This window comes from Phyllostomus hastatus, unplaced genomic scaffold (assembly GCF_019186645.2).
Source record: "Phyllostomus hastatus isolate PE091 unplaced genomic scaffold, TTU_PhHast_1.1 phas_scaffold_501, whole genome shotgun sequence".
Taxonomy (NCBI): Eukaryota; Metazoa; Chordata; class Mammalia; order Chiroptera; family Phyllostomidae; genus Phyllostomus; species Phyllostomus hastatus.
In genome coordinates, this window is record NW_025334033.1 from 9748895 (window position 1) to 9763388 (window position 14494).

The window sequence follows — 14494 nt, forward strand, 5'->3', positions numbered from 1 at the left end:
TTGTGTACTTTTGAGGTCTGATTTAAATTGTTTTTTGTTCTTAAATTTTTACTTAAGTATGGTCTCTGCTAATGTCATAAATTGTCAAAGATTGATCACTCTTCAGTGTTAATTGTTGCTGTTAGAACTTCTCAAAAACTAATGCTAAATATGTGTAATGAAATAATTTTAGAGAATTAATTTTAATATAGTGTATTATATTTGATTTCTTAGTTTTACATTTTTCTTTTGAGGAGGGGAATCCTGGCTTTTTTAGTGTATTTTTTAAGAGATCAGAAGATCTGTACTAGATGTTTTTTTTTTGAAGTATCTGTGTCTCCTTATTTCAGGCGGAAATTCAGAAGGTCCACTGAAAAACCGTTCTGCTTTCTGCAGTGATAAGCTAGATGAATACTTGGAAAATGAAGGAAAGCTGATGGAAACAAGCATGGGTTTCTCTTCTAATGCTCCCACATCTCCTGTGGTATACCAGCTTCCCACTAAGAGTACCAGCTATGTACGAACACTTGATAGCGTACTAAAGAAGCAATCTACCATTTCCCCTTCTACCTCTTACTCTTTGAAGCCTCATTCTGTAACCCCTGCCTCTCGAAAGGCAAAGGCTCAAAACAAACAGGCAACTTTCAGTGGCCGAACTAAATCATCTTATAAATCCATTTTACCATACCCTGTTTCACCAAAGCAGAAACACACTCATATTGTTCCAGCAGATAAGGTTACTAAGAATTCTAGCACCATCTCAGAAAATCAGGTGAATAACTTTGTTGTGCCAACTTTAGATGAAAATTCATTCCCAAAGCAAATTAGTTTGCGGCAGGCACACCACCAGCAGCAGCAACAGCAGCAGCAACAGGGGACTCGCCCTCCAGGCTTATCTAAATCTCAAGTGAAGCTAATGGACTTGGAAGACTGTGCACTTTGGGAAGGAAAACCAAGGACCTATATCACTGAAGAGAGAGCAGATGTATCTTTAACAACTCTGCTTACAGCTCAAGTAAGTATCTGTTGTTTCCAGAAGTATATTCTTGGCTAGAAAGAATTACCATAGATTAATGAGGGGAAAGGGGAATGAAGTTTTTTGGGCAAAAGAATTGGGCATTTACTTACCTTAGTGACAACTAAGGAGATGTCTTCCATATTTGTTCTTTATCAACGAGATACCCAAGTATAGTAGATTCCTCCTGCTGCAGAGGGCAACAGTATGTTTATGTTTTTGAGTAATAGTCTTATTCTATTTAAAGGCAGTTGGCCATTCTCTAGTATGTGGACAAGAACATTTGCTGATCTTGGTAAAACAGCTTTGAAAGTTCTGCTTAAAAGGAACTAAATCCCCCCAAATCCAAAAAAATTATAAACCTGTGGAGAAAGAGCTTCTGTCTTCAAATTTTATGTTAAGACTTTTCATTTATTATTGCTTCACCTATCTAAGCAGCCTGTAGTGATGTGAAGTGACACAACAAAATGAGGATAATTTTCTTGTCATGAACTTTTTATACCTTATCTCCCATTTTTAAATTCTGTGACTAAATTCTAGAGCTGAAGATCATTAGATATTGGGACTAAATAGAGAAAGTGTCCTTTATAATTAATCTTTTCTAAAGACTTTTATGCATGTGTATTTGTTACTCCCTTTTTTAATTACCATAGAGCAGGGATTGGCAAACTGTTTCTGTAAAGCACAGTAAATATTTAAGGTTTTGTGGGCCATGCGCTGTTGTAATGCACTCTTGTTGTAGTTTCTCAGCCCTGTTGTTGTAGTGCCATAGACTTTAGGAATGAGCCTGGCTGTGTTTCAATGAAACTTTATGAAACAGGCTGCATTTGATCCTTGGGCTTTAAGTTGTCGACCTCTACTCTAGAACATTATGTGTGATTTCTATTGAGAATAAATTTATCTTTGTTGATATTTTAGCTTATAATTATTTAAAATATTCTCTTGTTTGCCTGTGCTAGATGTTAGAATGGGAAATTGCTCAGGGTCCTGATTATTTATTTTCACATTTTGTTATTTGAATCTGCCCTAATCCTGTGCTGTTAGTACTGAGTGCTCAGATTCTGAGAAGGCAGACCAACATAATAATTGTAGGTTGTTGGTGGTGTTAGGGGATGATTTAGTAGATTTACAATTTTCTGTTTGAACTTTAGGCATCCCTCAAAACTAAACCTATCCACACAATCATAAGGAAACGAGCTCCTCCATGCAACAATGACTTCTGTCGATTGGGTTGCATATGTTCCAGTCTAGCTTTGGAGAAGCGCCAGCCTGCTCACTGCCGCAGACCTGACTGCATGTTTGGCTGCACTTGTTTGAAAAGAAAAGTCGTACTTGTTAAAGGGGGATCCAAAACTAAGCATTTCCAGAGGAAGGCTGCTCATCGTGATGCAGTATGTTATGATACTTTGGGAGATGAGCAGAGAGAGGAAGAAGAGGGAGTCAGAGAGGAGGAAGAACAATTGAAAGAGAAAAAGAAGAGAAAGAAGCTGGAGTACAGTGAGTATTAATTAAGACTTAAAACAGTATAGTTTTATTTTTTAGAAAAGTGTAGTTATTTTGAAAACTTGTTTGAAATAGGAATACTATTTCTTACTTCAGTCCTGATCTATGATGTAATAAGAATTTTGAGAAATTCTAACTATCCTTAAATGTTCTTTCTGCATAGCAGGTATGCGCCCCCCCCGCATGGCTTTTTTCAATGGAAATTTTCTTTTGAAGATGGCTTTTTTGTGCTAAATTTGAAATTTGAATCATTCTCTTATGTGGACTTCCAGAATGCCTTTAAAATTTCCATCTATTTTTCTGTCTTTCTCCCCTGAGTTCATCACGTCCCCCGGCCCCCAGCTATATCGAAGCATAATTGACAAATAAAATGGTCCATAATTAAAGTATACAACATGATGATTTGGCATATGTTTACATTGTGAAATGACCACAATCAGGTTAACCAATACATTTTCTTTTCTTTTTTTTTTAAGATTTTATTTATTTATTTTTAGAAAGGGAAGGGAGGGAGAAAGAGAGAGAAACATCAATGTGTGGTTGCTGGGGGTCATGGCCTGCAACCCAGGCATGTACCCTGACTGGGAAACATTTTATTTTCTTAAAGAAGAAATTTGCAACAAAGACCAGGAGGTTGGAAATTTGGGAACAGAGTATGGGCATAACTAAGTTGAGCATTATTATACTCTTTTGAAAAGCTTGTTACTCCTTTTTGATAAAATACTATGTAGGCCAAGGTATATATTTTGTTCTTAATTTTTCTCCTATGCCATTTTGTTTGTTTTAATGTAAACAAAAATTTATCATGTAATTGGAGTTTCTTCTTAATTTATTAGGGTTAGATTAAGACTCTTTAGCAGTATATATTTACAATTGTTTTATATTTACAGTATATTATTTTTGGTAAAATATGTATTTACAATATACTATTCTTTGCCATGTACTTCAGTCAGAGTGGGTGTTTAATATCGATATATGTTCTTAGATTTTCTGTTAATCTACTTGTATGCATACATACTTATATTCTTTATAAAAATGGGTACTAAAGATGTATCATAAGCTTTGGAAATTTAATGTCATAAAACATTCTACTTTCCATATCAACAGGTGTAGTTCTGTATTATAATTTTAGCTTTAATGACATGTTACTACAGTCCTTTTGGTTGGACATGTAGCCTTTTTTGTATTTTCTTTAATATGAACAGTACAGTGATGAACATCCATGTCCTGGACAGGCTATTGAAAGTGAGATTCCGAGTGCACTTTAGACATTTGTAGATTTTGCTAGAGTTGTACCACTCACATATTTACCAGTAGTTAGATGGTGCCAGTTCTTCTGTACTCCTAACACTGGATATTCAAATCGATAGGCAGAAATTGATATCTTAGTTTTGATTTTATATTTCTTTTGTAAATTGGTATTTAAAAATAATTTATTAAAATTTTTTTCAATTATAGTTGACATACAATACTATATTAGTTTAAGGTATACAACATAGTAATCAGACATTTATGTAACTTACAAAGTGATCACCCTGATAAACCTAGTACCCACCCAACCCCATATATAGTTATTACAGTATTACTGCCTATATTTCCTATGCTGTACTTTATAACCCTTTGACTGTTTTATGACTGCCAATTTGTACTACTTAATCCCTTCCCCCTTTTTATTTATCTCTCCTAACTCCCTCTCATCTGTCAACTATCAATTTGTTCTCTATCTATGAGGCTTGTTTCTCTTTTGTCTGGTTGCTTTTTAGATTCTACATATAAGTAATGACATATGGTATTTGTTTTTCTCTGACTTAGCAAAATAACCTCTAGGTCATCCATGTTGTCGCACATTAGAGATTTCATTCTATTTTATTGTTGAGTAATACACCATTGTATATATGTACCATCTCTTTATCCAGTCATCAGTTGATGAACAGTTAGGTTGCTTCCATGTTTTGGCTATTGTAAGCAATGTTTCAGTGAACACAGGGATATGTATATCTTTTCAAATTGGTGTTTTAGATTTCTTTAGATAAGTATCCAAAAGTGGGATTGCTGGGTCATATAGTAGTTCTGTTTTTAATTTATTGAAGAGACTGGCTATACCCCATTGTGCAGTCTTGACTTCTTTGTCATAGATAGTTGACCATATAGGTATGGGTTTATTTCTGGACTATTTATTCTGGTGGATTGATCCATGTGTCTCTTTTTATGCCAGTGCATGCTATTTTGATTACTATAGCCTTGTAGTGTATGTAGTTTGATGTCTGATTTTGTGGTGCCTCAAACTTTGTTGCTCTTTCTCGATTGCTTTGGGTATTTGGGGTCTTTTTTTGTTTTCTCTAAATGTTAGGATTATTTGTTCTAGTTCTGTGGAAAATGCTGTTGGTATTTTTATAGGGATTTCATTGAATCTGTAGATTGCTTTGGGTTGTATGGACATTTTAATGATGTTGATTCTTCCTACCCATGAGCACTTTATATGCTCATTTATATGTATCTTCTTTTTCTTCTTGAGTGTCTTACAGTTTTCTGAGTACAAGTCTTACACTTCTCTGGTTAAATTTATTGATTGGTGTTATTTTTTTGAGACAATTGTAAATGGGATTTTTTAAAATTTCTTTTTTTATAGTTTGCTATTGGTACATAAAAATGCAACTAACTTTTGAATATTAATTTTGTAGCCTTCTACTTTACTGGATTCCTTTATTCTAGTTTTTTGATGGACTCTTCAGGGATCTTTATGTATGAAGTGGGGCAAAAGTAGGTTTACAGTGTGAATACACAAAGCATAGAGTTTATTCTTATAGTATTATTCATTACTTGTATTATATTCCATGTGAACAGCTGTAAACCTACTTTTTAAAAAATATTTTATTTTTAGAGAGGGGGATGGGAGGAGGAAAGAGGGAGAGAAACATTGATGTGAGAGAGAAACATTGATCAATTGCCTCTACCTGGGGATTGGGCCTACCACCTAGGCATGTACCCTAACTGGGAATTGAACCGGAGACCTTTTGCTTTGTGGGAGGATGCCCAATCAACTGAGCCATGCTGGCCAGGGCTGTAAATGTACTTTTGCCCCAACCTGTATAGTGTCATGTCATCTGCAAATAATGACAGTTTTATTACTTCTTTCCAGTTGGAATGGCCTTTTATTTCTTCTTGTCTGTTTGCTGGTTTTTAGGTCTCTCAGTATTATGTTGAATAAAAATGCTGAAACCAGACATCTTTGTCATGTTTTTTAATCTTAAAAAAAAAAAAAGCGTTCAGCTTTGTATTGTTGAGTATAATGATAGTTAGCTGTGGGTTTGTCATATATGGTCTTTATTATGGTGAGGTTTCCTTTATCCCAACTTTGCTGAGGTGTTTTTTTTTTTTTATCATAAATGTTTTCTGGATTTTGTCAAATACGTTTTCTGCATCTATTGATATGATTATATGATTTTCATTCATTTTTTTAATGTGTATCTCGTTAATGATGTGTTGATATTGGACCAACCTTGTATTCTAGGAAGAAAATCCCACTCGATTATGGTGTATGATCTTTTTAATGTATTGCTGAATTCAGTTTGCTAGTATTTTGTTGAGGATTTTTGCATCTATGTTCATCAGGGATATTGGCCTATAACTTTTTTCTTGTAATGTTTTTGTCTGGCTTTGGAATGAGGGCCTTATAAAATGAGCTTAGGAGCCTTTCCTCCTCTTAAATTTTTTGGAATAGTTTGAGAAGGATAGATGTTAATTCATCATTGAATTTTTTTTTTAAAATTCCCATGTGAAATCATCTGGTCCGCATCTTAGGTTTGTTGGGAGTTTTTTCATCACTGATATTATTTCATTAGTAGTTATTGGTCTGTTCAGATTTTCTGTTTTTTGTTTTTAAATTTTTTTCAATCTCGGAAGATTGTGAGTTTCTGAAAATTTATTCATTTCTTCCAGGTTGTCCTGTAAATTGCTGTTTTGAATTTTTTGCTAATTTTATTGATATGGCTGTGTAATTTTGTAATTTATGTTTTAACTTAGTTCCAAGTGTCCTTCTCTTCCATCACTCTCTATCCTGAAAATGCAAAGTGCAGAGGCTGTTAAGTCTGGTGGTCTCATTTTAAGGTTTCTGTCTTTGGAGTGTTGCTTAGAAAGACATTTTCTAATCTCAAGATTAAAAAAAAATTGGATTAATAAGTGGGTTTAAATAAAATTGTTAATGTGTGGAATTCATTTGATGTGAGATTTGTGGTAGGGAATTATTTTTTCCCCAAATGGCTAGCAAATTATGCCATCACTTACTGAGAATAAATACTTTCCTTACCCACTTAAAATGTCACCTATAATGTAGAAAATTAAAAAAAAACTTTTAAAAAGGTTTAAAATGAAATACAGGATTATTAATTTAGTTTTATACGTATCTTGTGGGTTTACTCCTGTATTGTACTTACAGCAACACTTTTCCATTTCAAAGTAAAGTACTTGTTAAGTTTTTTCGGTGGCATAATACAGTATTAAAAAACGTCTGGCATATTGTACTTCAGGAGGCATCAGTTTTCTTGTATTGTTAGGAGAAGGGTGAGGACAGGAGGGGTGATAGTTTTGTTTTGACTGCTATGTATTGGGTTGGCCAAAAAGTCTGTTATGTTTTCCCCATATAACGGCTCTTGTAGGCGTTTAGTTGTCTTTAACTTCATTCAAAACAATTTTGTTAGATTGTATTGTGACAGCTGTCATATCACTGAACATTTACTAAAAACTTACCAAAATTGGTGAATTTTTTTGCAGCCATTTTAATATTGAGATGGAAGAAAATACCCAACATTTTACTCCCAAAAAGATTTGTGCAGTATATGGAGAAGGTACTGTGACTGACTGAACATGTCAAAAGTGTTTTTGCAAAGTTTTTGGTACTATTGAAATTTTGGCAATTTTTTTTTTTTTTTTTTGCTATGGTGCTGTCTTATGCATTGGAAGATGTTTAGTAGCACCCCTGGCCTCTATCCCCTAGAAGGCAATAGTGAGAGATTGCTGACATACTCAGATTATCCAAGTCAGTAAAGTTATTGGTGAAAATGAAAAATGTGTCTTTTTATTTTACGGAAAAAACCAAAGGGGCTTATTTGGCCATCCCAGTAAAAAGAGTGGATTAGGTATAGGAGACCAAAAACAAGCAGACAAAAACTAAAACCTGGAAGAAATCATCCATGGTTAAGAGCCTGGATGATTTATGGTTGGTGAAGGTAAGTGCCGCCTCATCAATAAGGAAAAAAAAAAGCAATTAAGAACATTGGCAGGAAAAGTTTATATAGGAAAATTATAGTCTAACTGAATCAATAAATTTTGGGTAAAATTTTGAGCAATTAGTAAGAGTGTAAGAAAAAACTGTTTCATCTAGACAATTTGAACAAATTTAATGGTATTAATTTACATTTCCTTGTCAGTGTTCAGTCACATTAGTTGATTCTGCAAGGATTAATCACACCAGCATAATTTTATAAGTAAATTAATGGTTTTTTTGTTTAAACTTTTTATTTTTAAGATTTTATTTTTAGAGAGAGGAAGGGATGAAGAAAGAATGGGAGAGAAACATCAGTGTGTGGTTGCCTCTTGCACGCCCCTACTGGGGTCCTGGCCTGCAACCCAGGCACGTGCCCTTACTGGTAATTGAACTGGTGACCCTTTGGTTTGCAGTGCGGTGCTCAGTCTACTGATCCACACCAACCAGGGTGGGTTTTTGGTTTTTTATAATTGATTTATATACGAAGTGCTAAAGGTCTAAGTGTAATTGTAGAAGAGAAATCAGTACTGTAAGCCATGATAATATGAAAGTAATACTAAAGGAAACAGTATTTGAGAGGTGGAACAAGTTTAGGATGCTTAATATCTTTATCTTTGATCCCCCTGAGTCCTTAGCTACTGCTGAACATGGAATTGAGGAGAAGGTGTTTGACTTAGAATTATTTTGCGTTAACCACTAAAACTAAAATCAAATGGTTAGAAATAGTTATTTATGAGAATTTTGACACTGAATGTGGTGGAAAACTTAGCTTTTAATTTTTATGTACAGTTTTTCATTTGTATGTACATTTTATACACTTCGAAATTTCCATATTTATGTATTAGAATACATAAATTAAACAAATTAAAAGTTAGTAATTCAATGCATGAAATCTAGACATTTAATAATACACTTTTTTGGTCATAGCGTTAGACTTAAACATTTTCTTTACTTTTTTTATTGGTGTTCATGTACAGTTGTCTTCATTTTCACTTCACTATATCCCTCCCCCATCTCCACCTCCCACCCTTGAACCTACCCCCTTTGGCTTTGTCCATGTGTCCTTTAAAAAATACGGAATGCTTCATGAATTTGCATGTTATCCTTGCACAGGGGCTATGCTAATCTTCTCTATCATTCCAGTTTTAGTGTATGTGCTGCCAAAGCGATCACAACTTAAACATTTTTCTGCCATTAATGGCTCATGAATCAATTTATGTGAACAGAGGGATACTAACATTATTTGATATTCTTTTATACCGAACACTCTATGAAGGTTGTTGTATCATTTAAATCTTGCAACCCTGTAAGAAGACTTCTTCATTTTATTAATACAAATGAACTAATTGAGTGTTTAGAGAGTTTAACTTTTTCCTCAAGGTCACATTGCTATTAAGTGAGTGGTAGGAATTTGAACTTAAGCTTTTCTGACTTCTAGGTCTTGTTTTTTTTTTACTGTATAACAGGTGGTTTCTTAAATTTGGCCTTCACTCTTGTCACCTGTCTACTCTTTTGTTTGTCAAAAAATTACTGCTGATGGTATAAAGACACTGTGCTTAGCTGCTGTTTGTGGTACCAAGAGAACGGATAAAAATCTGGCATTCCTATTTTCTTAGCTCAGTTAGTTTCATTGGAAATACATACCTACAACTTATGTAAAGAGAATATCAGTTAAATTTATATCTATAGTCAGACCAATTAGGATTAAAGGAGACGACACAAACTACTGATACCAAGAATGAGAAGTGATGTTACTGCAAACATTAAAATGAATATGGGCATGTTATATACAACTTTATGCCAAGAAATTGAACAACTTAGAATGAAATGAGCAAATTCTTCAAAGTTCAGAAAGCAGCTGAGCTCAAGAAATAAATAACTGCCTCGCAATATACTTATGAACTTGTGAAAATCCTTACAATAATGATTCCAGGTTCAGATGGCTTCACTGGTGAATTCTACATTACACGTAGGGGAAAAAACAATACCCATTCTACACAAATGCTTTTTTTAAAATCCTTACCTGAGGACATGCTTATTTTAGAAAGGGAGGGAGGGAGGAAGATAAAGAGGAAGAAAAACATCAGTGTGAAAGAGAAACATCAGTCGGTTGCCTCTCATACATGCCCCAATCAAGGACCGAACCTGTACAACCTTTGCATGTGCCCTGACTGGCAGCCGAACCTGTGACCTTTTGGTTTATGGGATGACACTCCAACCCAACTGAGCCACACTGGCCAGGGGTACACAAATGCTTTTATAAAATGGTTTTATTCTGTGAGACTAGTATTACCCTGATACTTAAACCAGAAAAGGCAATTATAAGAAAGCTGTAGAGCAATATTCCTCATGAACATATGTAAAATTTATAAATAAAAATTTATTAAATAAAAATGAAGACCATATTTAAGAGATATGAGCAAGTGGGATTTGTCCCAGCATTGCAAGATTGATTTCAAATTTGAAAATAGTGTAGATCACCATTATCATAACAGACTTAAATAAATATTTACAAAATTTGACAAAATTTATTTCTGGTAAAAAACTTTAGCACACTAGGAATGGAAGGAAACAAACCTGACGTGGGATGGCTGGGTCAAAAGGCAGATTCATTTAAAATTTTTTTGAGATAACTCCATACCACTTTCCATGGTGATTGGACCAGTCTTTATTCCCACCAACAGTGCAAAAGGGTCCCTGTTTCTCCACATCCTTGCCAGCACTTGTTTGTTGATTTATTGATGACTAATTCTATTTTTAATTTTTTAAGGAACTGCCATACTATTTTCCACAGCAGCTGGACCATTTTATATTTCCACCAACAATGCACAAGGGTTTTAATTTTTCCACATTGTCACCAACACTTACTTTGTTTATTCTTTTATATATATATTTTATTAATTATACTATTACAATTGTCCCATTTTCTGTCTCCCCTTTACTCCCCTCCACCCTGTACCCCCTCTCCCACTAGCATTCCCCCATCTTAGTTCATGTCTGTGGGTCATACATAGAAGTTCTTTGGCTTCTCCATTTTCCTATACTATTCTTAACCTTCCCCTGTCTATTTTGTACCTACCACTTATGCTACTTATTCTCTGTACCATTTCCCCCATTCTACCCCCTCTCCCTCCTCACTGATAACCCTCCATGTGAGCTCCATTTCTGTGAATCTGTTCTTCTTCTAGTTGTTTGCTTAGTTCATTTTTGTTTTTGTTTTTATATTCTTTTTAGGTTTGGTTGTTGATAGTTGTGAATTTGTTGTCATTTTACTTTCATATTTTTGATCTTCTTTTTCTTAGATAAATCCCTTTAACACTTCATATAATAAGGGCTTGGTGATGATGAACTCCTTTAACTTGACCTTATGTGGGAAGCACTTTATCTGCCCTTCCATTCTGAATGATTGCTTTGCTGGATAGAGTAATATTGGATGGAAGTCCTTGCCTTTCATGACTTCGAGTGACTGGGAACTGAACTGGCAACCCTTTGGTTCATGGGCTAGCACTCAGTACACTGAGCCACACCAGTCAGGGAAAATGTTTCATAGTTTTAACTGTAAAAACCTTTACTTTTTTTGTTAATTCCTAAGGGTTTTCTTTTTTGTTACTATGAATGAAATTGTTTTGTAACTTCCTTTTCAGATTGTTTATCGTTCATGTATAGAAATGTAATTGATTTTTTTTGTGCTGCTTTTATATCCTGCTACTTTGCTGAATTCATTTATTCCCACAGATTTATTTATTTGTGTAATCTTTAGGGTTTTCTGCACATAAGATTATTTCATCACGAAAAAGATAATTTTACTTCTTCATTTCCAGTTTGGATGTGTTTATTTCTTTTTATTGCCAAACTCTCTGGCCAGAGAACATCCAGTAAAATGTTGATAAGAAGTGGTGAAAGTGGTTATCTTTGCCTTTTTCTTGATTTTTTAAAAATACATTTTATTGATTATGCTATTATAGTTGTCCCATTTCCCCCCCTGCACTCCCCTCCATCTTGTACACCTCCTCTCACCCACATTCCCCCCCTTTAGTTCATGTCCATGGGTCATACATACACGTTCTTTGGCTTCTACATTTCCTATATTATTCTTCATCTCCCCCTGTCTATTTTCTACCTGCCATCTATTCTACTTACTCTCTGTACTTTTCCCCCTTTCTCCCCCTCCCCTGTTGATAACCCTCCATGTGATCTCCATTTCTGTGGTTCTATTCCTGTTCTAGTTGTTTGTTTAGTTTGCTTTTGTCTTTGTTATAGGTGTGGTTAATAATTGTGAGTTTGCTATCATTTTACTGTACATATTTTTTATCTTCTTTCCCTTAGATAAGTAAGTCCCTTTAACATTTCATAAAATAAGGGCTTGGTGATGATGAACTCCTTTAACTTGGCCTTATTTGAGAAGCACTTTATCTGCCCTTCCATTCTAAATCTTAGCTTTTCTGGGTAGAGCAATCTTGGATGTAGGTCCTTGCCTTTCATGACTTGGAATACTTCTTTTTCCAGCCCCTCTTGCTTGTAAGGTCTCTTTTGAGAAATCAGCTGACAATCTGATGGGAACTTCTTTTTAGGTAACTGCCTCCTTTTATGTTGCTTCTTCTAGGAATCTGTCCTTAATTTTAATCTTGGCTAATATAATTATGATGTGCCTTGGTATGTTCCTCCTTGGGTCCAACTTCTTTGGGACTCTCTGAGCTTCCTGGACTTCGTGGAAGTCTATTTCCTTTGCCAGAATGGGGAAGTTCTTCCTTAATTGTTCAAATAAGTTTTCCATTTGTTGCTCTTCCTCTTCCCCTTCTGGTACCCCTGTAATTTGGATGTTGGAACGTTTAAAGATGTCCTGGGGGTTCCTAAGCCTCTTCTCATCTTTTTGAATTCTTATTTCTTCATTCTGTTATGGTTGAATGTTTCTCTCTTCCTTGTGGTCCACACTTCCCATCTCCTTCCCATCTCTGTTGGTTCCCTGTACATTTTCCTTCACTTAGTGTAGCCTTCATGTTTCACCTAATTTGCAACCAAATTCAACTAATTCTGTGAGCATCCTGATTACCAGTGTTTTGAACTGTGCATCTGATAAGTTGGCTACCTCTTTGTTGCTTAGTTGTATATTTTCTGGAGCTTTGATCTGTTCTTTCATTTGAGCCATTTTTTTTGTCTTGATGCTCTTGTTATGTAGTGAGGGGCGGAGCCTTAGGTGTTCACCAGGGTGGGGCAACTCACGTCACTGGGTTGTGACACTGTGTGTGGGGCAGTGCTCCAAGAGGGAACAATAGCGCTTGCTCCGCTCCCTGCTGGATTTTAGTCACTTTTCCCGCTTCCCACAAGCAAAGTCGGCCCTCCTGGTGCTGATTCCCTGGTGGGTGGGTTTGTGTATGTTCTAGGAGCCTGTGGGTCCCTCCAGCGAACTCTCCTGTGAGGCTGGGAGTTTCCCCTGCTGCAGCCTCAACCCCCACAGGTGTTTTCAGTCAGTGGTTTGAGGCTTTATTTCCCTGAGCTGGAACCCTGGGTTGTGAGGTCTGTCTTGCTCCACAGTTGTTCCTCTCAGTTTATCTGTGCGCGAATGTGGGACTGCTTGCTCTACCAGACGCCGCCTTGCCAGGCAGCTGCAGCCTTGCCCACCCTGCTTCACAATCAGCTGCCTCGCTACCCTGGGACTTGCCACCCAGTCCTCTCCACCCTGGCTGCCCAACTCCACCCCTCCTGGTCTGGATGAATGTGTCTTCTTTAACTTCTTGGTTGTCAGATTTCTATAGAGTTTGATTTTCTGTCAGTTCTGGTGCTTTTTGTTTTTAAATTGTTGTTCTCCTCTTGGTTCTGCGATGAGACACAGTGTGTCTGCCTGTGCCTCCATCTTGGCTGGAAGTGAATCCTCTTTCTTGATCTTAAGGGGAAAGCTTTTACCCTCTCACCATCATGATGTTCACTTTGGGTTTTTCATACGTGGCTCATTATGTTGAGTTCGTTTCCATCTCTGCATAGTTTTTTGAATGTTTTTGTTATGAAAGGGTGTTTAATTTTGTCAAAAACTTTTTCTGCATCAACTGAGATGATCATGTAGTTTTTACCTTCATCTGTTGATGTGGAGTATTGTACTGATAATTTTTTTTTTTGCATGTTGAACCATCCTTGCATTCCAGGACTAAATCTCACTTGGTTATGGTGTCTGCTCTTTTTATATGTTGCTGAATTCTGTTTGCTAGTATTTTGGTGAAGATTTCACATTATTGTTTGTAAGAGATACTGGCCCGTAGTTTTCCTTTTCGTTATGCCTTAGTCTGACTTTGCTATCAGATTAATGATGGCCTCATAGGATGAGTTGGAAAGTGTAACCTTCTCTTCAGTTTTTTTGGGAAAAGTTTGAGAAGGATTGATTAGTCCTTATTGGAGTATTTGGTAGAATTCATCAGAGAGGCTATCAGGTTCAGGGCTTTGTTGAGAGAGATTTTTGATTACTGATTCAATCTCTTTACAAGTTTTAGGCCTTTTCCAATTGGTTATTTCTTTGTGATTTAGTCTTGGCAGGTTTTGTTTCTAGGAATTTGTTTCATCTAGTTTTTCCAATTTTTGGGGGCTATAGTTTACAGTACTTTTTTCTTTTAATCCTCATCTGAGGATATGTTTATTGATTTTAGAGCGGGGGGGGTGGGGGGGAGAGAGAGAGAGAGAGAGAGAGAGAGAGAGAGAGAGAGAGAGAGAGAGAGAAACATCGATCAGTTGCCCCCTGCACCACGACT

General features: G+C 35.9%; 1 protein-coding gene and 1 non-coding gene across 17 annotated transcripts in view; one reads left to right on the forward strand and one right to left on the reverse strand.

The window, feature by feature from the left end:
* MGA (MAX dimerization protein MGA) overlaps positions 1-14494 on the forward strand; it is a 159584-nt gene that overhangs the window by 101137 nt on the left and 43953 nt on the right. For all 16 annotated transcript variants that reach the window (XM_045822092.1, XM_045822090.1, XM_045822089.1 and 13 more), the window contains 2 exons: positions 330-994; positions 2146-2491. In XM_045822092.1, coding sequence (XP_045678048.1) covers positions 330-994; positions 2146-2491 — 1011 coding nt within the window. The remainder of the gene's footprint in view (positions 1-329; positions 995-2145; positions 2492-14494) is intronic.
* Positions 8829-8933, reverse strand: LOC123808986. Its single transcript, XR_006783872.1, has one exon. It is a non-coding gene; the product is annotated as a U6 spliceosomal RNA (small nuclear RNA).